The sequence below is a fragment of the Saccopteryx leptura genome, chromosome X, assembly GCF_036850995.1.
Source record: "Saccopteryx leptura isolate mSacLep1 chromosome X, mSacLep1_pri_phased_curated, whole genome shotgun sequence".
NCBI classification, from domain to species: Eukaryota; Metazoa; Chordata; class Mammalia; order Chiroptera; family Emballonuridae; genus Saccopteryx; species Saccopteryx leptura.
Window position 1 is genome coordinate 29,303,751 of NC_089516.1, and position 23,507 is coordinate 29,327,257.

A 23,507-nucleotide genomic window follows, 5' to 3' on the forward strand; every position below is an offset into this window, starting at 1 on the left:
CACCTAAGTAGCTTGTATATTTTTTTCAAGTTTTTTTTTTTTTACTGCATTCTATGATACTTTAATAACTCAGAGATGACATTTTAGTCACATGAGTAAGTATTTCTAGTGCATAGTGTTTTTCTGATGTCTGGCTAGCTTTTATGGAGTCTTTGATTCTGTAAGGTTGGCATTATACTTACAACACACCTCATTCATCTTTTAACATTTAGGTCAAGCTCTTCTGAGTCACAGCAATATAGTTGTTGTTGTTGTTGTCGCTACATTTCAGTAACAGTCAATAACATTTTAAAAAGTTTTAAAGTATTTCAACAATTGACGTACTATGCTTTAGCTCTACTTATTTATTTTATCTGTATATACTCTATTTATATTTTTCTTCTTCAAAACTAGGCCCCTGACATCTGTGAACCGAATCCAATCCAGATGCTCATGCTTTGTGTCTACATGTATGAAAGACTCCCTTCTTATCTCCCCCGGAAGTTGCTGATGTTTCACTGTACTCTACATGAAACTGCGACAAAACACGTAAGGGTATATTCAGGGCCAAAGTATACATGGAGTTAAACACTTTTAAGGGGGGGTTTTATGTATTTCTTTCCCAAACCCAAAGCAACAGAAGTATCAATCTGATACAATAAGCCTTAGCAAATATTGCTCCTAAAGCAAAGGTGTAGCAGAATGAAAGAGACAATTTTTGCTTACTAATAACCTCTAACCTGCAAGAACATGATGACTCCTTCATGCAATTGAGGAATAGGGGTTGGGGACATAGAAAATATAGTTGTACAATTTGAAGGGCAATTCATTTCAAGAAACTTGAAATCCATTTCATGTACAAAAAGACTGATGCCATAAGTGGAAACTTGAGATCTGAATGTGCTTGGTTTTCGTTTTGGGACCAGTGTACACATCCAGGTGGGTTTTGTTCCAATGAAGGTATAGAAAGGGAAGTAAGAATGGCAGTGCTCCCGACCAGGGCTGTCTAATTCTCTCTAAACGGTATTATATATGCTGGAGGAGCTAAATGGACAACTGAATTTTTTAATTCTCAGAAAAAACATTGAAAATGAAATTTTGAGTCTATGACAGTAACAAATCTATATAAATTGTTTACTTCAGTTTTAAACAATTTGTTTCACATAAACACTTGTGTAACGTCTTCTACCATAGAAATTTTAAATTGCTTATATTTACCTAAGGTTGTTTTTATAAAAATCTTTAACCAGATTTATAGGCAGTCTCCTTGTTTCTAAGGACACTGTAGGTCAGGGATAGTCAACCTTTTTATACCTACCGCCCACTTTTGTATCTCTGTTAGTAGTAAAATTTTCTAACCGCCTACCAGTTCCACAGTAATGGTGATTTATAAAGTAGGGAAGTAACTTTACTTTATAAAATTTATAAAGCAGAGTTACAGCAAGTTAAAGCATATAATAATAATTACTTACCAAGTACTTTATGTTGGATTTTCACTATGTTTGGCAGAATAAATCTTTATAAAACAACTTACTATAGTTAAATCTATCTTTTTATTTATACTTTGGTTGCTCCACTCCTGCTCACCATGAAAGCTGGAACAACCACTAGAGGTCGGTAGGGACCAGGTTGACTACCACTGATCTAGATTAATGAAATCTTATTTTCTACAAAGTTACGTTACTGCTTTGGTCAGATCGTGTGTATTTCTTTTTCTCAGGCTGTTTTATGTATTCCTTCCCATATTTATAGGTGGGGTTAATTTTATACTTCTGATGCAAAACTTGTCCATATTTAGTCTTCAAAATACATACCCTGGTGTTGTTTGATTTCTAGTTGTGACCTCTTTGAAAACATAACTGTCGTTTGTGACAGTATGGACAATGGTTGGTAAGATTGAGTTAAAAATTGGGAAAAACTGAGGGTCCTGTCTCAAAGTGTAAAGGGCTCAATTTAGGGAAAGTAAAGTCACTCTTGAATTTTTTTTTTTTTTTGTTAGCAAAATATTGAGGTACAGTCTCTTTTATTTAGTTTTTTTTTTCCTTTCTCTTTCTGTCAAAAAAGGAAATGTAAAACTCTTTAGATAATTTTTTCAACAGTATTTACTTTGATAATTCCCTAATGCAGTGAAATTTAAGGGCCTTGGGTACTAACTAGCCTAGAGATATCATTATATTAAAGAGGACTTCTGACTCATATTTCTAGAGAATTAGAAATGTTTTGCTTAAGCCTGTGGAAGGCAGGAGGAGTCTGAGTTAGATTAAGCACTGATTTATTACAGTTAAGTATTATTAACAATTCTTTAATTCTGACCATATGTTTGTATTTCTTTATGGCATTTGTTATTTTTTAAAAATTAGTTAATAATGCCTTGGCTGGTTGGCTCAGTGGTAGAGCATTGGCCCGACATGTGGAGTTCTTGGGTTCGATTCCTGATCAGGGCACACAGAAGAATCAACCATCTGCTCCTCCACCCCTCTGTCTCTCCCTTCTCTCTTGCTCTCTCTCTCTTCTCCTACTGCAGCCATGGCTCAAGTGATTCAAGCAAGTTGGCCCCAGGAGCTGAGGATAACTTCATGGCTTCTCTCCTCAGGTGCTAAAATAGCTCAGTTGCTGAGCAAGGGAGGAGCAGCTCCAGATGGGCAGAGCATTGCCTAGTAGGGGGCTTGCTTGGTAGATCCCAGTCGGGGCACATGCAGGAGTCTGTCTCTCTGACTCCCTGCCTCTCACCCTCTCACTTCATAAAAAAAATTAGTTACTGACAAACTCATATTTAAACATGATTTTTAAATGTGATATTGAAATTAAATTAAAGCATGTTAAAATGGAAACGTGATATCTTTCCAATTTAATTATTAGAAGTATTGTCCACACCTTAAGATTATAAATGGCATTGTACAGATTTAACTTTCATTTTTCACAAATGTAAGATACATCATTTGTAGGGAACAATAAAAATTAAATATAAATGCAAAAGGAAACATCAATTCCAACAAAACTTTATTTTAAATTTTATTTAAGAAGAATCTTCAATTTGCAATTTGCTGAAAAACTTAGAGATAGTTTGACCCTATGCTCCAACACCATGAACGACAGTGCCTAAGTCATAGAATGTCATTCTTATCAACCCTTTAAGTCTTCCATAATAAAAAAAAAATTTCAGGAAATGTCTATTAAAATTGAAAAGGTATTTCTGTAGCTATATGTGTCAAATAGAAACATAGAGTACTAAAACCATTAAATCATATGGTGAGTAAAGAAAAATGTAGGGTGTACTTATTTTCTGAGACAATTTTTAAAGCTATGAACTCTCTCCCCACTTTTTTGAAACAGACATTACACAGAAGCACTACAGTTACAGACTATCCTTGCAAAATGGAAATTGAGGCTTCAAAGCTTTCTTTCCTTCCCTTCAAAAGCTTTCCTCTCTCCTCATGTACCACTCACCACCCCTACATGAAGCCCTAGAATTGGATGGAATACTCTGACTACAGATGAGCCCAATGATTTTTGTATCATGCATGTGATCTGACCATGAGACTATCTCCTTTAAGATTGCAGGGATGGTTATGAAAGTTACAGGAGTGGAAGCCAATAATCATGCATAGTGAATTTATTATTCTTTTTAACTTTCCCTTTCAGAAAATGGAAATTTGTCCTCTGGGACTTAAAATGAGTTGGTCTGTTAAGTAATTCTTTTGGTGCTGATATCTATAAGTAGGCAGGCAACATTAGACCACAAATCCTTGGGATAACTGAAAATAGAAACTCTTCAGCAGCAACATATGTATTCTGGTAGTTACAGAAAGTTTTCATTGAAATATAAAAGTAGTTAATTTAATCTTCCGACAAATCTCTACAATATTCCTTACCACTCACTATAATCACACACGTAGTGTGAATTATTAACTTTTGAAATATTTGTGTCTGTAGTTCCTGTATTGCCTAAGTGCAGTTACCTTTCTTTTATTGTAATTTGGCCAATCATCTGTTTGCCCATCTGTTCTTCCTTTTTTGGGCCAGTACTTTCTATGATAACCTTGTGTCTTCCTAATGTGTGTATGTTTGTTTTTTTTAATCCCCAGTACATTCTACTTAAAGATATGTATGTTCAAGTTTTCATGGAATACATTCTCTAAAAATGAACTAATTCATTTTCCAGTAGTCTCCATCTCTCACCATCAGGAAAGAAGGGACAGTGAAACCATAGATATGCTATCACTTCTAGATGAGGCCACCATTATTTCTAGCCTGGACCTCTGATTATAAATGTATGCTCTTTATAACTTTATACATTGAGTAGCCAGAGTATCCTTTTTGCAAATTGGATTATATAAAATCTATATATAAATTTCTCCAAAGATTTCCCTTTGCAATAAAAATGAAATCCAAGACACTGAATTTTGACTTCAAATCTTTGTGTCATTTTCTTGCTTGAAAGCTCCCCTTCCCTGCCTAGTTTTGCTAAACTGTGTATTCAAATAAAAAGTGGGCTTTCCTCCAGTTAGTGCACATTAGAAATAACTTTTCAATATTAAAATGTTAACTCTCTTTGATAAAAATAAAAGAATGTTAGGTTGTGTAATTTTTTAAATGTATGATTTTGCCTGACCAGGCGGTGGCTCAGTGGGTAAAGCGTAGGCCTGGGACGCTGAGGACCCAGGTTTAAAACCCCAAGGTTGCCAGCTTGAGCATGAGCTCATCCGGCTTGAGCATGGGATCAAAGACATGCTTCATGGTCGCTGGCTTGAGCCCAAAGATTGCTGACTTGAGCAAGGGGTCACTGGCTAGCCTTGAGCCCCCCCTGTCACCCCTTGTCAAGGCACATATGAGAAGCAATCAATGAACAACTGAGGTGATGCAACAAAGAATTGATGCTTCTCATCCCTCTCTCTTCCTGTCTGTCCCCCACCCCAAAAATTTCATAATCTTATTTTTTACTCTCTTGTTCTACAACATAGATTCTAGTGAAGAATCCAAGCTCGACCCCCTTAGGGTATACAACTAGAATTATTGGAAGAGACGCTGCTGACTTCTCCGTTTCCCTAACAGGGAGTATGGTAACAATTCCTCCAAAGTAAGTGTTGTGTGTTTTTGTTTGTTTGTTTTTTAATTTACTTGAGTGAATGTATCAGCCCTCAAGATTTAATGTGTGTAATAATTATAAAAAAGTAACCTGGATTTGTTTTTTGCTAGATAGATATAAATGAAAAGACCATCACTCACACAGATAATTTATTCATATATTGCTGAGATTCCTCATCAGTTTTGTTAAAAATGCCTAACAACATGAAGCAGCTACATTTAATGTATACATTTAATTTTAGTTTCTTTTTCATATGTATGCCATGTAGAATAGTAGACAATAAGGTGTTTATATACATAGTACAGTCCTGTTTGCTGCAGAACACTGGAAGCAGTGTGTGCTAAATTTATATATATAAATATTATATATTATATATAGTTGTTTCTGATTATAGAAGCACTATATGTTCATTGTAGGAAATTTAGAAGCTATGAAAGTATAAAGAAAAAAGACTGATAATCATACCTGAAAGATACTCCAGTGTTGCCACTTTCTTTTTTTTAATTTTTAATTTAAATTTATAGAGTTGACATTGGTTAATAAGATTACATAGGTTTCAAGTGTGCATTTCTATGATACATGATCTGTATATTGCATTGTGTGCCCACCACCCAAGGTCAGGTCATCTTCTGTCACCATATAATATATCTGGCCCCTTTTTCCTCTTACTACCCCTCTGGTAACTACTTTTTTTTTTCTTTGAATTTCCCTGTTTCATAACATCATGTTCTTAATTTGGGATTATAATAGCTTCATAAATGTCTCTGACTTTCACATCCTCACTTAGTAACTGTATCATTTTTATATTATTTGAGTTTATTTGTTACAGTTGTTTTCCTTGATCTTGCTGTTTCACTGAGTAAATTGAGGGGTCTACTCTAATGACTTGTGATTCTTTTTTTATCCATTTTTATGTAACAGTGTGGCAATAGAATATAAATTGTGAGTCTGTATATGCACAGGTTTGTCAGTTGGAAGATATCGCTTTAGGGTGAAGCATTCTGCTTTTGTGCCCAATTACCTGGTAATCTTCTCTGGCCTTGGGAAGAGTCGGGCTGTCTGAATTCCATTTTGTCCTTTCTGAAACTAGGCATTTCTGGAAATGGCTTCTCCAGGAGTCTTACAGGGCATCTCTGTTTTCTTTATTAGCCTCTGTGCAAATGCTCATGCATGACTCCCTCCAACTAAAAACATTTAAAAAAAATCAAGTTATTGTAATTTTAATGAGATTTCTCCTATAGGCAATGAATCTGAGTTTCAGATGCCACTGTGACCTAGAACCCTTCTGTCATGTCATTTAACAATTAAATGCTGCAGTTGGATACTGTTATGCACAGGCTCTATCATCCAGCCTCATTTTTCTTATTTGGAAAATGTGGATCAGAATATTTATTCACAGTTTTGTCAGTAAAAAGAAAATGTAGTTATATAGCTAAAACACCTAGTATTGTAATTAGAACTTACAGGAAGCAATCAATAAGTATCTGCCCCTCTCCCCCAATTCAAAGTGCTGGTTTTTCATACATGAAAACATCAACACTATTCACAGTGTTTACAGTTTTGCAGAGTGCCATATAAGCAAATATATAATGAGGATATAACTTGATAATTGTTTTATTTGTGATGTGTGTATAGAGCCAGAGGAAAATGGGAAAAGAAGCTACCTAAGTGTTCTTGGGGAAACCACCAACGGGGTCTCAGAAGATGTAATGCTTAATTCTCCATGTATATGAAAAGTCCTTATTCATTTCTCTGGATGTATCTTATTTTGTAGGCTTGAATAATACTATTATTAGGTGGTTCTTTAAGTATTATTATTTTTTTTCTTAAATGAGAAGTGGGGATGGCAGACAGACAGACTCCTGTATGTACCCTTACCAAGATCCACCCAGCAAGCCCAGTATGAGTGATGCTCTGCACATTTGGGGTTGTTGCTCCATTGCTTGGCAACCAAGCTATTTTAGTGCCTGAGGCGAGGCCGTGGAGCCATCCTCAGTGCCCAGAGCCACCTGGCTCCAACTGAGTCATGGCTATGGAAGGGGAAGAAAGAGAAAGGAGAGGGGAAGGAGTAGAGAAGCAGATGGTCACTTCTCCTGTGTGCTGTGACTGGGAATCAAACCCAGGAAATTCGCATGCCAGGCTGACAATCTACTGCTTAGCCAGGGCCTCTATAAGTATTCTTTAGCTAGTCTAAATAATTTCATAGTCTTTGGTTTTTATGAGTAAGATTCAGAAACTGTTCTGTAAACAAACAAAAAACCTGTGGCTTTATCATGATCAAATTATCTATGTGTACCACATCCTGTTTTATATTCTGACTAAATTACAATTAATAATGGCTCTTTCTGCCAGCTGTGGATTTAAATTCCCAGAGATATAATTTATACAGAAAGATTAAACAGCTACACCAGTATATAAACAAACATGTTTATGTCAATCTCCAACTTCATGACTAAATTTAGCTATAACCATGGAGCGACTGTCATAAAAGTAAAAGTATACTTTTAGAAAATTCTGTTTCTTTTTTTCTTCATTATCCTCATTGAACCATATGGGCACTGACATTGATATGTTATATATTTATCCTCTATCTTTTCTGAAAGCCAAGTTGAAGTAGCTTATGAGGTACATGTAATATGAAGGAGTTTTTTCCTAAATTAGGGGGAGAGAATTGGATCATAATCCCTCCTATCAGAGTCCTTGAATGCCTTCTGTCCTTGCCTGACTCAGTCCAGCTACTCATTCTCAACCTTCATATCCCACTTTAACATAGCACTTCATCTGACCTTTCAGACTATATCACACTCCCCATTATGTGCTGTCATATCACTTGGTAGCACACACAATTTGTAGTTTTTACATGTATTTTGTGATGACATATTATCTGCCATGTCCTATACAATGTGAGATCCAAAAGATTAGCAATAGTTTGTTTTGTTTTTTTCTAATCATTGTATCCCAAAAACTTAAACAAGTGCTTGGAATATTATAAATTCTCTATAGATATCAATAGAATGAATGAATGGTTTTATCTAATGATAAATTTTAGAATATCTAGAAAAATCCTAAGTCACTCACAGGTACCTAACACAGAGTTTGAGCCTATTATACCCAAAAAAGTATCACAAGGTCAAATATTCTTTGTTCTCAGATTCAGATTTAAGATCTTTTCATAACAGCCAAGAAAAGGCCATTTTGCATAAATCAAGATTGGTGATGATCTATATGGATAAAAACCATTTCTACTCTTGCTAGATGTGGGCTGTATGTTTATTTCTAAAAAGAAATTTTGAGAATATTTTTATTGATTTAAAAGTCCCCTATTTACTAGATTCTGCTGCTTCCTAAACTCACCCATTCAACAGTAATTTCTCTATGGTTCTAGGGAAATTAAGCCAAAGTTTGACACTCAGAGAATCTATTTCCATCACCATTCCCAAATATGTTTCCTAAGGGAAGGAGACAGGTGATAGTTTGTACAATGAATAACTGTGATATGATGTCTAATGCTAAATATGTTAAAAGCAAGAGCAAAAGCAAAGGTAAAATTTCCCCAAGATTTGTCACCCCCAGTTGTGTCAAAGCAAGGCAATGCTGAAAGATTCAGCCAGCAAGGAAACAAAGAAAACCATTTTGTCCTTGGAGAGTTCTTTATTTATTATACATGAACAGTGAAAGCAATAGTAAGCAAAGGGACTAGAGTCCTATGTCCCTTGTGCGGCACACCACCAAACCAAGAAGGTCCAGATGACAGTATCATGGTCAGTAAGAGAGTATTGTGGACAGTTGCATGCTGCAACTGAGTTTTATAGCGTGTAATTCTACCCTGAAGGGGGGTAGGAAGCAAGCCTCAGACCTCATCAGAAACATTCCGGTGAGAGCCTCTCAAGGGAGATAGGGAGGCAAGTGAGTTATCTTCTTGTAGCAGCACTTCATGAGCCTCCATGCTCTTACGTTATGGGAAGATCATAGAACTTCCTGCCAATACTTAAGATCGGTGACTGGCAAGCCTTGCATTTGTGGCCTATGTGTTAGCATGCAGGGTCACCAGGATGCCGTGGCTCAGTCATGCCCCTACAAACTGGGAAGTGAAATCTCCAAGTAAAAGGCAAAAACCTCGGGCTGAACCAAAAACAGGAGGCTAGTGTGTTCAAAGAGGAAAATTTATTTTAAAAGTGTCTGGGTGCAAGCGGGCTGAGACCAACAAAGGGTGTTACCCCCAAAGGAGAGATAGGGCAGGGGTTGTATAGAATAATCAAAAGGATCTGGGGCAAAAGCAGCTGACATTGCTGCATCTGCTGTGCGAGACAGTTCTCTCTGTTTGTGGATTGGAGTGGCGCCGCAGCTCCTCAAAATCTGTTTGCACTCTGACTCAGCTGTCCCCTTATCAGCAACCAGGGATTTGGGGTGGGTTACTAAGTAAGCCAGTCCTTCTTCCTCTTTCGGCCTGCACTGTTCTAGAGATGGCAGCTGAATAGCCATTTTATCCATCCCCAAGACCATAGACTCTATCTTTTTACTATGTTTTAGACTAGAAAGTTGAAGATGAAGGCAGATGGATATTTTTTTATTCCTTCTTTTAATTATGTATATCTTGAAATAAAATTCATGTTACTTATATACCATTCATTTCATTTGAGATTTGAATTTTATTTTCAACCACAGTTTTATCAATTTTTTGAATTCTTAGTCTTTCTCAGTTTTTTTTTCTTTCATGTGACTAAAAACCAGTGACATGACTAAAAGTTTGCCTAAACAGTAGCTCAGAATATCCTGTGAAATTCACACAAAAATATAATTTTCTTTGGCTAGCTGTTAGAAAATCCAATATTTGGTAGATTATATATACATTTGGAAATTAACTTTAGATTTTACAGACTGGATCAAGATTTCTTTTTTAATTAATTAATTATCCAACTTCAGGTGACATATTTTCTTATGTTAATATGAGGTGTACAGCCTATTGATTAGACATTTATATAACTTACAAAGTGATCACTGTGATAAGTGGCACCCATCTTTCACCATACCATATTATTGACTATATTCCCTATGTATCCCTGTGACTGTTTACAACTGGCAATTTGTACTTAATCTCTTTCATCTTTTTCACCCAGTCTCCCAATCTCCCAACTATCTGGTGACCATCAGTTTGTTCTCTGTATCGATGAGTTTGTTTCTGTTTGTTTATTTCGTTTTTCAGGTTCCACCTATAAATGAAATCATGTGGTACTTGTTTTTCTCTGACTGACTTATTTCACTGAACATAATAGCCTCCAGACCCATCCATATTGTCTTAATTGGTACAATTTTATTTTTTATGGCTCTGTTCCATTATATATATTCATTCGTGTATTGATTGGGCACTTAGCACTTAGATTACTTCTGTTTCTTGGCTTTTCCTAATAATGCGGCAATGAACATTGGGGGCATATATCTTCTCATGTTTTGGATTTCTTCGGTATATACCCAGAAGTGGAATTGCTGTGTCATATGGTAGTAGTTCTCTTGTCAATTTTTTGAGGAACTTCAATACTCTTTTCCATAATGAGTGCACTGATTTGCAATCCCACCAATAGTGCACAAGGGTTGCCTTTCTCTCCATCCTCACTAGCACGTGTTATTTGTTGATTTATTGTTGATAGACATTCTGACAGATGTGAGTTGTTATCTCATTGTGATTTTCATTTTCATTTCCCTGTTACTTAGTGATGTTGAGTTATCTTTTCACATCTCTGGTGATAAAGCATTTATATCAAAATATATAAAGAACTCATACAATTTAGCACCAAAAATCAAATCATCTAATTAGCCTGACCAGGCGGTGGCACAGTGGATGGAGTGTCTTCCTGGGATGCTCAGCTCCCAGGTTCAAAGCCTCAAGGTCACTGACTTGAGCGTGGGTTCATTGGCTTGATTGTGGGTTCTCCAGCTTGAGCACAGGGTTGCCTGCTTGAGAGTGGGATCATAGACATGACTCTGTGGTCACTGGCTTGAGCCCAAGGTCACTGGCTTGAGCAAGGGGTCGCTGCTCAGCTGGAGCCCCCACACAGACATACTTCAAAGCAGGTATGAGAAAGCTGAGAAAGCAATCAATGAACAACTAAGGTGCCACAAGTAAGAGCTGATGCTTCTCATTTCTCTCCCTTTCTGTCTGTCCTTGTCCCCTCTCTCTCCCTGAAAAAAAAAATTAGCAGAGGACCTGAATACACATTTCTCAAAAAAGAATATAAGATGAATCTAGATGTTTTAACTGATGACAATAACTAGATTGTAGGCTTCCTGAGGTCTCCCAACAGTGTAGGCATTGGGCACATGGTCCACATTGAATTTGATGGTTGTTACCTTTTCTCAATAAACTTTTCTCTCTTATTAGAGAGGAAACCAGCGTTGCTGTGAATTTCACCAGTCGCTTCCTCCATCCTACTGAAGCTTCACTGCTATTAATTTCAAAACATAGAAATGCAATTGGAGGAAGTACAATGATGTTTCCTCTTAAGGGTGAAGTCAGCAAATTTAATCCCATTGTAAGTAAATTTTACTTATTTATATATCTTTGCTGCTCTTTTCAAACCATGGCATATCCCGATCATAGCTGTTCTTCCTAGTTGTATCTTCTGGAAACTTGTTCTTTGAGATCTTGTGTGTGTGTTCCTACATTTGCACAAATTTTGGCCTCTCTGTCTCTTGATTTTTTATTTTTTATTTTTATTTTTTTTTCTGAAGCTGGAAACGGGGAGAGACAGTCAGACAGACTCCCGCATGCGCCCGACCGGGATCCACCCGGCACGCCCACCAGGGGTGATGCTCTGCTCACCAGGGGGTGATGCTCTGCCCCTCCGGGGCATCGCTCTGCTGCGACCAGAGCCACTCTAGCACCTGGGGCAGAGGCCAAGGAGCCATCCCCAGCGCCCGGGCCATCTTTGCTCCAATGGAGCCTTGACTGTGGGAGGGGAAGAGAGAGACAGAGAGGAAGGAGGGGGTGTGGAGAAGCAAATGGGCACCTCTCCTGTGTGCCCTGGCCGGGAATCGAACCCGGGTCCCCCGCATGCCAGGCCGACGCTCTACCGCTGAGCCAACTGGCCAGGGCTCTGTCTCTGATATTCTTATTCTGATACTCTTTCTGTGGAAATAAGTCTCTACTTTCATAATAGAATTTTAAAGGACTTAAATTGAGTGAGCTTTTAAGGTCAGCTTTTTAGGATTACTGTACATTAGTGCTTTTCACGAAGGGGTCATTCACTATACATGTAGCAACTTACATGCCCTCTGCCATGGAGACTTGTGATTTAAGTTAAAGCAGTCCCTGAGCCTGTGTCTGTTTTTGTTTGAATTAAGGGTTGGTGGTTTACACAGCAAAGATATATGCTTCTCTTCTCCAATTGGAACATTCATCAATTTATCTTGAGTGTTCTGTGAATCAAATTCATTAAAAAGATAATACTAAGACTGGCATTTAATGAGTAGTGATGATATTCCATAGTTCTGTGTATATCTCAAAGCATAAAGGAAAAGGATTTTAAAAACTCCTATAAAATGATTGTAACATTTCTATAATTGACTTTTTGTAGTCACTATTTTGGCTAAATATTATTTTCTACCATGGACATATAATAAAGAGGAAATAAATTTGTTATCTTGTCATATTTCCATATGGATTTTAAAGAATTCCAGGTGTGCAGCAGCATGAGTAGGAAGTAAATAAACATAATGACTCTAGTAATAGTTCTGTAAGGAGAACATTAAGATCTTCACATGGACAGACTGGCATCTTACATAATGACACCCAGAGGCATTTCATTGTCATTGAAATGGGTATCGTGATCTTCTGATTTTCCTCCTGAATAATGACCTCTTACACTTCCCAATTCTTTCACACAAATTCTCTGAGACCAAACATGGCTTTGCCATGTTTCTAAGAGGCATGCATGTTTTTTGCCTATTGTTAGCATGGCTCTGGGACAGCAAAACTGACACTTGAAGCTCATGTGGTCTCTGTTCACTTCTTCATCTGACTATTCATGGCCTTAGTCACCAGGAAGTAGATTGGGTAATAATAGAGAAATAAAAGAAGGTAAGAACACAGTCTATAAAGGTAGAATTTCTAGAATATTCTCCTCTATGGAAATCCATTGAGTAACTTTAATTTTAAATTTTATGTTTGTGCTTTAATTAGTACAAAAATGCCAATGCAGCCACCTCATTGAAAATACAGACATGCCTCACTCACACATACCCAGACACAGATAGATATTCATGCACTCACACACTTGGGTGCACACACACACACACACACACACACGCACACACAAAACTGCCTCTTCCTTATGTGCTGGTATTAGGTATATATACAATTAAATAATTTGCAAATGTGAAATGCTCAGTTATTAATAACAAATTTTTAAAGAAATCAATTTGGGAGACATTACTGTGACAGTTCAGTTGTTAGTACTACATTATGGATCAGTAATAAGGTAAAATATATTTTTATTTTTTTTATTTAGATTTCAATGGTATAGTGATTCTGGGAAAAGGTGAACTATATAATTAATATTGTAATATTTAAAAGAATAAGTTTTTAGATGCTTTAAGCTTATATTTTATAATTCAGTTTACTATTTTTTGTTCTTACCATTTTGTATGATTTATTTTTTTACTTTAGAGTATTATAAAGTGCAGATCCCCATGTTATAAATGGCAGATGATCAGTGTGAATGTTCAGAATCCCTTTCTTACTGATGGTGATTTCAAGTAAGTTATTGTTTGGGTATAAATTCAATTAGCCATATCAAATCTTAAAGGAAATATAACTATTTTCAGCATGAACTGTTTTGAGGAGAAATTTTTTGATATTTACATTGCTATAAATTTATAAGCATTATATGAAATGGAATGACTAATGAAGGCAAATCAGTTTCCCTTAAAATGCTATTACCTATACAAAGCAAAAACTGATCATATCAAATTTTTGAATTTTGTTTATAAACTCTGTTGAGATTTACTATTTATTTAACTTTAAATAATTTATAATTAACAAACATTTTATTTCTAATGTTATTTCATCTCTCAGTTTACAAAAGTGAACTATTGATTAAACAAATTTATTTTTTACATAAGGAATCATTATTGATGAAAACTGCTTATTAAATATGCATTTATGCATCTTGAGATTTAACAACAGTAGCAACAACATAGATTTAAGATAAAAATACAGTAAAATGCTTAATTATTATTTAAGATCACAGTAGAAAAATATCTTGCTAGAAATTTACATGTTTAGGGAGAAGATTGGACAATGATATCTTACGTACTGCTTAAATTATGAACTCTCTTTCCACCAGCTTTAGAAATTGCAACAATACTTGTATTGAGATCGTAAGTTGTATATATGCTTATTAATGTTTGATAATTTTTAGTTTTTTAAATCATCATATGTCTAGGCTTTTGGAAGTTTCTTATAATAATATCATTTATTGTTGACAAAACAAAATTTATTTTTTTTATCATTAATTGGTGAATTTATGGTCCTGAGTTCACTGAGAGAGAATTTTGTTTATTATAATTTTATTTATATACTATAATATCATTATGTAAAGAACAAAAAAAAATGTCAGTAAATTTCATATTAATCCAGTATGAAAATATGTCCCTAAATGAACCAAATGACCTACTGCATTTCCTCAGAAGAAATGAGAAGCAAACATATTTGGCCTTGTGTTCTTGTGGTAAAAGCTGAAAGAAAACTCAAATTCCAGGATATTAATAGTTGTATGTTTCTCAAAAGAATCATAATATTTTGTAACTTTATGGCTTACCTCAGATCACATGATTTAGGTTAAATACAGACAGTACTGAGTACATTGGTTTTTTTCAGGGAGCCACAAGACAGGTTAAACAGTAACCCTGTAACCATGCTGAAGAGCTCCAACCTCAGTGTCTCTTCATGTCCTACTCCCAAAAGAAACATTACTACTTTCTTGAAATAGGACTAGAAATTATTAAATGTATACAGTTGTAACAATGCATTAAGGCCAATGTATGATTTCCTCTTTGTTTTTGGAATATAATTTGGGTAGTCATTTATATTATAAGGTTCCTTGTTAGGAGTATTTAGTATTGCCTTTCAATATAAAAGAATATGTATATATTTTTACGTATTTCCTTTCCAGATTTTTTTCCATTCTTTCTGACATATGTGTTTTGAGTTGTAGAATGAGAACTCATGGAGTTTTTAAATGGTAATTTATTCTGATTCTAATTATATGTTATGAATGAAGAAAACATTTTAAAAGAAGAATATTTTGTGGTCATCTGAATTTTCTTATAGTAGAACCCAAAATAATTCTCTTATTTATTTCAGTGTTATTTTGGTGGAATCCTCAACAATGATCTCCACAACATCCCAATTAACTACATCTGGACAATTCATTGACTGCAGGAACCAGAGGTAAATATCCATATATTTTATGCTAATAATTATCTGAGGAAATATTCTGAGAAGTTTAAGTAAACTTGTTGTAAAATTCTATAATAGTTTTAATTTATTGGAAATATTTAATTTATATTACATATATAATTTATATTCTTAATCTCGTATGTTGTACAGGTTTATATGCATGAAAATTGAATAAATATGCATGTGATTAAAAACAGTGGATTCTTATTAATCATGGCAGTTATGATCTATAAAATTGCTGCAAGCATTCAATTAGTGAATACTGAATCATTACTCCTAGGAGAAATATATATATAATCACATAGATTATAATCGTAAATTGTATCATCAGAAACTGTCCTGATAGTTTCTAACTTCTTTACACAAAGAAAATGAGGTTCAGAGTGTAAAATGAATTGCCTGTGGCTGTGCCGCTAACAGATGCCAGACAAGGAAGCCTAACCCTGTGTGCCTGGACCCAGAGCTCGAGCTGCTTGCACTTCTGTTCTGCCCTGTGGTCTCCATCCTCAACTCATCTATGTATGAGAACTGAAACAAAAAGGCCTGTGTCACCTTGTTTAACCTCCGCTGGGAACTTGTGTGACCAGTGACTGGAACTTTTTGCCTTTCTGCACATGTATACAAACAACCTTTATAGCACCATGAGTATTGATTTTGGGGTCACTAATCAATTTTATCAAGGAGGTAAATTTGCAAATAGTAGAATTCGTGAGTAATGAGGATTGCCTGTATTTAAGCTTATTCCATCTATATGATGAGGTCTGTATTTAGTTTAGAAAGAAACCTTGGATTCTGAATAAAGAGGAAGAATTTTTTAAAGCTAGATTTCTTTATATTTCTCATCTGTTAAATTACAATTGGCCCCTTAACAACCAGATTTGTATGGTGTCTGTGCAATTATTATATACAGATTTTTAAAAAATACTATAAATGTGTTTTCTCTTTCTTACAGTTTTCTTAATTACATTTTCTTTTTTCTAGCTTACCTTATTGTAAGAATACAGTATATAATATATAGAACACAAAAAAGATGTTTTATTCAATTATTTATGTTTTTGGCAAGACTTTTTCTGGTCAACAGGCTATTAGTAGTTAAGTTTTTGGGGAGTCAAAATTACATGTGTATTTTCAATTGCACAAGGGTTGATACCTTAACCTTCATGTTGTTCAAGGGTCAACTGTATAAAATAACTATTTAAAGTCAAGTAGAATTAAAAACAATTTTGACAAGATTAATGAAAGTTGGGCCAAAAAATAATAATGCAATGCCTATTAATGAAGTGCATGTTCCTTTGTGTCTGTGTAATTCTTGAGCGCATCGTCATTCTTTTAGATGCATAAAGATTTTAGGAGGCAAGTATTTGGCCACGTTGATAGCATAGAAATTTCCAATATTAAAGTAATCAGAAACCATTAAAATGATTTTACAGATCTTGCTTAGATTAAAATGAATACAGATTACTTTTCAAAAGAGAATTGTATTTAAGCCAATAGTTTTAGATGATAAGAATTGAGTTTATTATAAAATGTTTTTTATTGTTTTGGGTTTTTCTTTTAAAGGAAATTTAATTTTTATCTCATTGCATTTGTTTTGTTGAATGCTGATTTCATGCTTAAGGCCTTCAGAGTCTTCTTTCATATTTTATTGTGGATTATAAAATATGAATTAATATATTGAGCTATGTGATAACATATTTATAGGTATCATTAGAATAGAATATTGTAGGCATTTTATGTTAGGTTCTTTGTAGTATGAAATGCTAGTATTATTTTTAAAAACTTCAGTAAACATTTCTCCTAGATTTTAATCTTTTCAGTTCCTTCTTTATTGATTAAGAAGATGGTTGGTGATCATAGTTTTCTTCTGAATTTCCTTGAAATAATTTCTTCACATTAATTGCAAATAATTTATACTGTTACATATTAAACTATAAATTAGATCTCAAAGCATTGCTGTAGATCTCTGTGAGCAAAGCAACTCATAGTTGAATCCATTCAATGAACATCAAAATTAAATCTACTTTCACAATTTAGAATACAGTACAGGAATTATGTATCTCAAGTTTTAACATGATTTTCCTTCACATAATATTATGGAGTGGTTTTGAGTGTACCCTAAAATCTGAAATTATTGAAATCACCCACTTCAAGTTGCAGGTAAAGACGTTTCTCAAATCAAAAGCAAAGTGGGATGAACAAGTATGAAAGCACTCCTCATTTAATTTTGGAAGGAAAAGAAAAGAAATATTGAAGTAGTCGTTCAAAATAATTGCCAGTTTAAGATGAAGTACAACTTAAGAAATGTGTCTACTGTGATCACAAACATTATTGATCGTTCTTTCTCATATAATCTCTTCTATTTGTATTTATAATCCTGTACCTTCTTAGTTCTTCTCTCAAGCCTGTGTGTAAAGAAACAAAGATGCAGTGATATTGAGTGTTGCCTCAGGGAGAACATGATCCAACATAGAGTAGTCAGGCTTCTGAAGATTAACTCTCAAAGAATAACTCAGAGCCATTAAAGGATTGAGGACTTATTCCTGTGCATCTCTGTGCAGACTGTCTCCCCCATCAAAGGCAAGGTTGGAACTTACAGAGGCAAAAGCCACACAGTTTCTAAAGGAGAAGGGCTGGTTCTTGGGTCACTTTAGCATTAGCATGGGCTGAATGCTGAGCCCCAAGCCCATATGTTGAATTGAGATAGAGCAGTCTCAAGTTCACTAAAAAGTCTGTATTTTTTTCTGATAACTCTGAAGAGACTTATTAGAAGCAGTTAATGTAGCTCCTTCTTCCAGGGTCCTGACTGCTTGCAGTATAACACCTGCAGTCTCCAGTTCATGGAGCAGGCACATCTATTCATTTTCTGAAATGTCCAGAACTCCAACGATTAAATCCACTTTATAGGCAACAGAAAAGAAGCAGCACAAGGATAAGAGACATAGATATCAAAATTAAATGAGGGTTTAGCCAGTGAGGAGGAAAGGGCCAATGGTTATTGGCATTGGTAACTAACAATTTCCACCATGAGGGGACAAAGAAAAGACTCATTTTATCTCCAGACAGTATGAAGTTATCTACTATTTTATCAGTCTGGCTTCATTGGCATAATGAGGCCTTTTGATCATTAAATGTCTTAATTAAATAATATATACTTAGTAATATATCACATCCTGTTTTTCTTAAAGTTCTTCTTAATGTTTTTCTTGCATAGATTTCCAAACAAATAAAATTTAAGAATATGCATCTTAGCTTGACCCAGGGTGGCAGGTGGATAAAATATTGGCCTGGGATACTGAGGACCCAGGTTCGAAACCCCGAGATCGCCAGCTTGAGCATGGGAACATAGACATGACCACATGGTGGCTGGCTTGAGCCCAAAGGTCATTGTCTTGAAACCCAAGGCCGCTGGCTTCAGAAAGGGGTCACTTGCTCTACAGTAACCCCCTGGTCAAGGCTTGTCTGAGAAAGCAATCAATGAACAACTAAGGTGCCACAATTATGAGTCGGCGCTTCTCTCCCTTCCTGTCTGTTTCTTTCTCTATCTCTAAGAAAAAAAAAAAAAAAAAAAGCATGGATTTTAAATTATCAGAATGGAAGTGTGGTGTATTACCTCTTTGATTAACTTTCGTATGTAATTGACCCTATAATAATCACTACATTGCCTCAGTAAAACTTTGCTCTGCCCTCTAGATTTAATCAGGAAGGTAACATAATAGAACAAGAAAAGGTTTTTAAAAATCTCCTTAAACTGTATTTTTAGACCTTTTTACAGATATCCCTGTTTTCCTCCTTTTAAGCACATGGTAATATTATACTTCCCCATTGACGCTGAAGTTAATGTGTGGACAATGGCATGAATGCATGTCTTTTCCAAGTGGCAGTGGTAGTGTTAAGACCCAGTAAGCAATTATTCTTTTTCCCTTCACCTGCCACAATTATTGGAGGAGCACATATAGAAATGGAGCCTTCTTCACCAAGGATCTCTGAGTACAACCACTCTGCCTAGAATGGATGTGTAGTGTGAGCAGGAAATGAACTATTGTGTTAATCCACTGAGATAAGGGGTTGTTACTACAGCACAATATAGCTTATACTAGCTAATAATCCTCCTCAGAGTCACTTCAGTCAGCATCTCCCCAGATAATAAATTTTGTCTTCTAAACTAAGCAGTAAAGAGCTGACATTATCTTTAAGTTGGCATAAAAAAGATAAGAGTCTATTAAAAAATAAAAATTACTCTATAAACTATGTACTCTTTTTAAGCTAATAGATACATACAAAACACTGCATGGATGATAAAAATTCTATATTTATCACACATTTTACTGTGGGATGATGATCCATGAGCATAAGCAAGAGTTGTTAAGATGTTTTTATGCTAATTAAATTCAAAGGATTATCAGAAAGGATCAGGAGAAGGGAGTGATTTTAGCCACCCTTTAAAATTGAATAGCTGATTACCTGAGCACTTTGTAAATAATTTCCTACAGTTATATGACTTGCTATCTTTTTCCTACAATATTGAATTATTTATCATTCAGTAAATTTTTACAAAGTGGCATCACAAACACTGTTCTTAGTACTGGATAAATATAGAGATAAATAAGTCACAGGTCTGGTCCTCAAGGAGCCAAACATCAAGTAGAGAAGAAAAATAAATCTCCAGAAATGGAGGCAATTGTTTGGAGAAGAACACATTCAGTAATACGTGTTATTTTAAAAAAATATTCTGTACACTAATTGGCAAGGAATATCACTATCTAGATATTAGAGAGATATTCACAGAAGAAAATACTTTCAATGAGAATAATGAGATATGAAGCACTGTTTTTCCTTGCATACAGTTTACTCTGGTGTTCTCCTTTACCAAATACAAATTTAAATCCGCAGAGCCACTCGTGTCATTGTACCCCAGGTTAGCGCTTCTTGCTTCAGAGACTTCTCAACTGGTCAGGGGCCAAAGTAGAACTAAATGCAGAAAACATCACATTTTGACTGTAGTCCACCTGGTCACATGGAGGATGGAATGAATCTAAAAACCAGTCCTTTTATATTTTTCCCATGATGCATAAAAATTTGACTTCTACTGGATAATTTGTCATTTTTTTCTTTTTCTTTACTTAATGTGTGGGGCGGACCAACAGGGACAGACAGTTAAGGGAGAGAGATGAGAAGTATCAACTGATAGTTGCGACACTTTAGTTGTTCATTGCTTTCTCATATGTGTCTTGACCAGGGGGCTCCAGATGATCCAGTGACTCCTGGCTCAAGCCAGTGACCCTGGGCTTAAAGCCATTAACCTTTGAGCTCAAACCAGTGATCATGGGGTCATGTCCGTGATACCATAACACTCAAGCCGGCGACCCCATGCTCAAACCCACGACTTCGGGGTTTCAAACCTGGGTCCACAGTGTCCCCAGCTGACACTCTGTCCACTGCACCACTGCCAGGACAGGCAGGAATGTCATTTATTCACACCTCATTAATATGTTCCACTCCCTGAGTTTGTCTGACTACTAAATTGCTAGAACATATTCAACTGCTTAATCTAGAGAATTTTGTATAATTTGGGCCTTTTGTTGTTATTGTTGCTGCTATTTATTCCTTAAGACCAAGAGTTTAAACATGTTTTCTCTGCCTGCCATGGCTTCTACAATAATCGGTGAGAATCTGGAAACATGATAGCATGGACCGAGGTGCAGGGAGGAACAAAAAAGTAAATGAGTTGTTTTTTGTTCTGTCTTTGAAATATGCAAGATACTAGTTTTTAAACAGGTTGATTTTATTACTGAATTTCTAAACTCAAAAACACTGATTAAGTAGAACAGAATTTTCCTGAGCCCAATTATTTTACTAAATTATTTTCTGATATATCTGTGTTAATCATGATAATTAGCTTTATGAGCAAGCCGATAAACTTCCTAGATCTGCATTTTTTCTATCTGTCCTTGCCATAAATAGTATGGATAATTCAATTTTTCTGGGTTTGAGAATCTCCTTTAAGGACGAGGTACCTCTTTGATTTATTCACAAGACACTTTCATTAGCTGTTCTCTAAGAAAATAAGTAAATGAAAGAAAAAGGCGATGAAGCTCAAATTGCTCTGCTTTTTTATTCACTATGAATAAAAATCATTAAAAGGCTGGAGACTGCAAGTATTGAACAAAATGAGGTTGGGAGATTATTTGAGGGTTTTAATCAGGCATTCTGCCCAGGGATTCATTATCAAAGAGATGACAGTGGAGCTCTACACTGAGAAATAAGCTTTTTTTTTGTTTCATTTTTTTACTCTCTGTATAGTCTCCCTCATAAATGCTGAGATATTCATCTATTATATCTACGATAGCCTTAAAGTATCTATCAAATGCTCAAATTACATAAAATACGAAATGTTATTTACTTTTTAAAAAAGATCCTAATTTGCTACTCAGAATGTCTGTAAAGTAGAAGTAAATCACAGAATAATTGTAAGATGTGATAAATAACCTTTATTAAGAATGTGGTATAAAGAAAAGACAGCATTTGGAGAAATGGCATGGATATGGTTAGAACTTTACTTAGAAATAGTCAATATGTTTTTACAGCACAGTATAAAATTTAGGCAAAGGCAGATGACAAAGTGAGAAAAAAAAATTTTTTTTTATTCTCAGAAAACAAAAAATCAGGCAAACAGTATCTGAGTGTCCAAATACTAACTGATAGCTTTTTGAGTGACATAATCATGAAACTAGGAGAAAAGAAATTTGAGGGAAATTGATGGGTTCTGGAAGAAAGGAACCTTTCAAGGGAGGCCGTTGCCTCGGCTGGGATCTGTTCATTAATTTTCAGAAATGCAAGCAGAGATTAAACAGCTATCCAAGTCTTCTTCTAACTTGACTGGGAGAAGCAAACATAGAAGCAATCATCTGAGAGAAGAGAAGTTTTCAAGACATCAAGTTCGAGAACCACTTTTGGAGAGAGTACCTATCTAGTCCTCAGTTGAGATCACTTATTCTTGAGTCTCGAGATTTGGTTTTTATTATTATTATTATCATCAAAGTTTTACTTCTCTACAGTATTTTAAAATAAAAGGGAATTGTTTTTACAAAATTTAAAAAAATATCAGTGGAAATGTGGATGATTTAGTGTTCATTTTGCATTTTTCTTATTTTTAAAATTTCTAAACAATATAAACATAAAAATGATACCTGAAAGAAATCTGTGGTCTTTGCACATCATATTATAGGGTAGCCATAGTTTTAGGGATCTGTAACACTAAATTAAGATAGAGAGCTCTGGCCAGTTGGCTCAGTGGCAGAGCATTGTCCCCGTTTGTGGATGTTCCGGGTTGGATTCCCGATCAGGGCACACAGGAGAAGTTCCCATCTGCTTCTCCACCCCTCCCACTCCCCTTCCCCCCCCCCCTTCCCCTCTTGCCGCTATGGCTTGATAGCTTCAAGCGAGTTGGCCTCTGGCACTGAAGATGGCTCCTGTGGCCTCTGCCTCAGTTGCTAAAAAAAAAAATGGCTCAGTTGCTGAACAACCAGAGCACTGGCTTCAGATGGGCAGAGCATCACCCCCTAGTGGGCTTGCTGGGTGGATTCTGGTCAGGGCGCATGCAGGAGTCTGTCTCTCTGCCTCCCCTCCTCTTACTGAAAAAAAAAAAAAAATTGTTGATGACTTTTTTTCTGTGTTGTTGATGTTGTTTTTCTATTCACTTATGACAGGGATGGTAGGAGTAACCTTGAATATGATAAGGACGCCTTTCAGGCACCAAGAATTCTGAGAACCTGTGAGTACCTCAAATAAAAACTTTTATGTGTTTCCATGTATACTTTTTATGTACAGAGCATTCCATGAAGTGAAACTATAGACAGACTGTCAAGGCGTAGGGATTGCAGACTGAATGGAAGGCTGAAGTGTTGGTCCTCAGCCTTCTTATGACTCTGCTCACATCTTTCCTTTCACTGATGGGTCTTAATTTTCGCACCTGTACAGTGAATATAT

At 35.5% G+C, this 23,507-nt stretch overlaps 1 protein-coding gene across 1 annotated transcript in view; it reads left to right on the top strand.

Moving 5' to 3' along the window:
- CFAP47 (cilia and flagella associated protein 47) overlaps window positions 1-23,507 on the top strand; it is a 390,193-nt gene that overhangs the window by 221,353 nt on the left and 145,333 nt on the right. Inside the window, exons 31-33 of the mRNA XM_066357757.1 lie at window positions 394-528; window positions 4,941-5,056; window positions 23,228-23,292. Coding sequence (XP_066213854.1) covers window positions 394-528; window positions 4,941-5,056; window positions 23,228-23,292 — 316 coding nt within the window. The remainder of the gene's footprint in view (window positions 1-393; window positions 529-4,940; window positions 5,057-23,227; window positions 23,293-23,507) is intronic.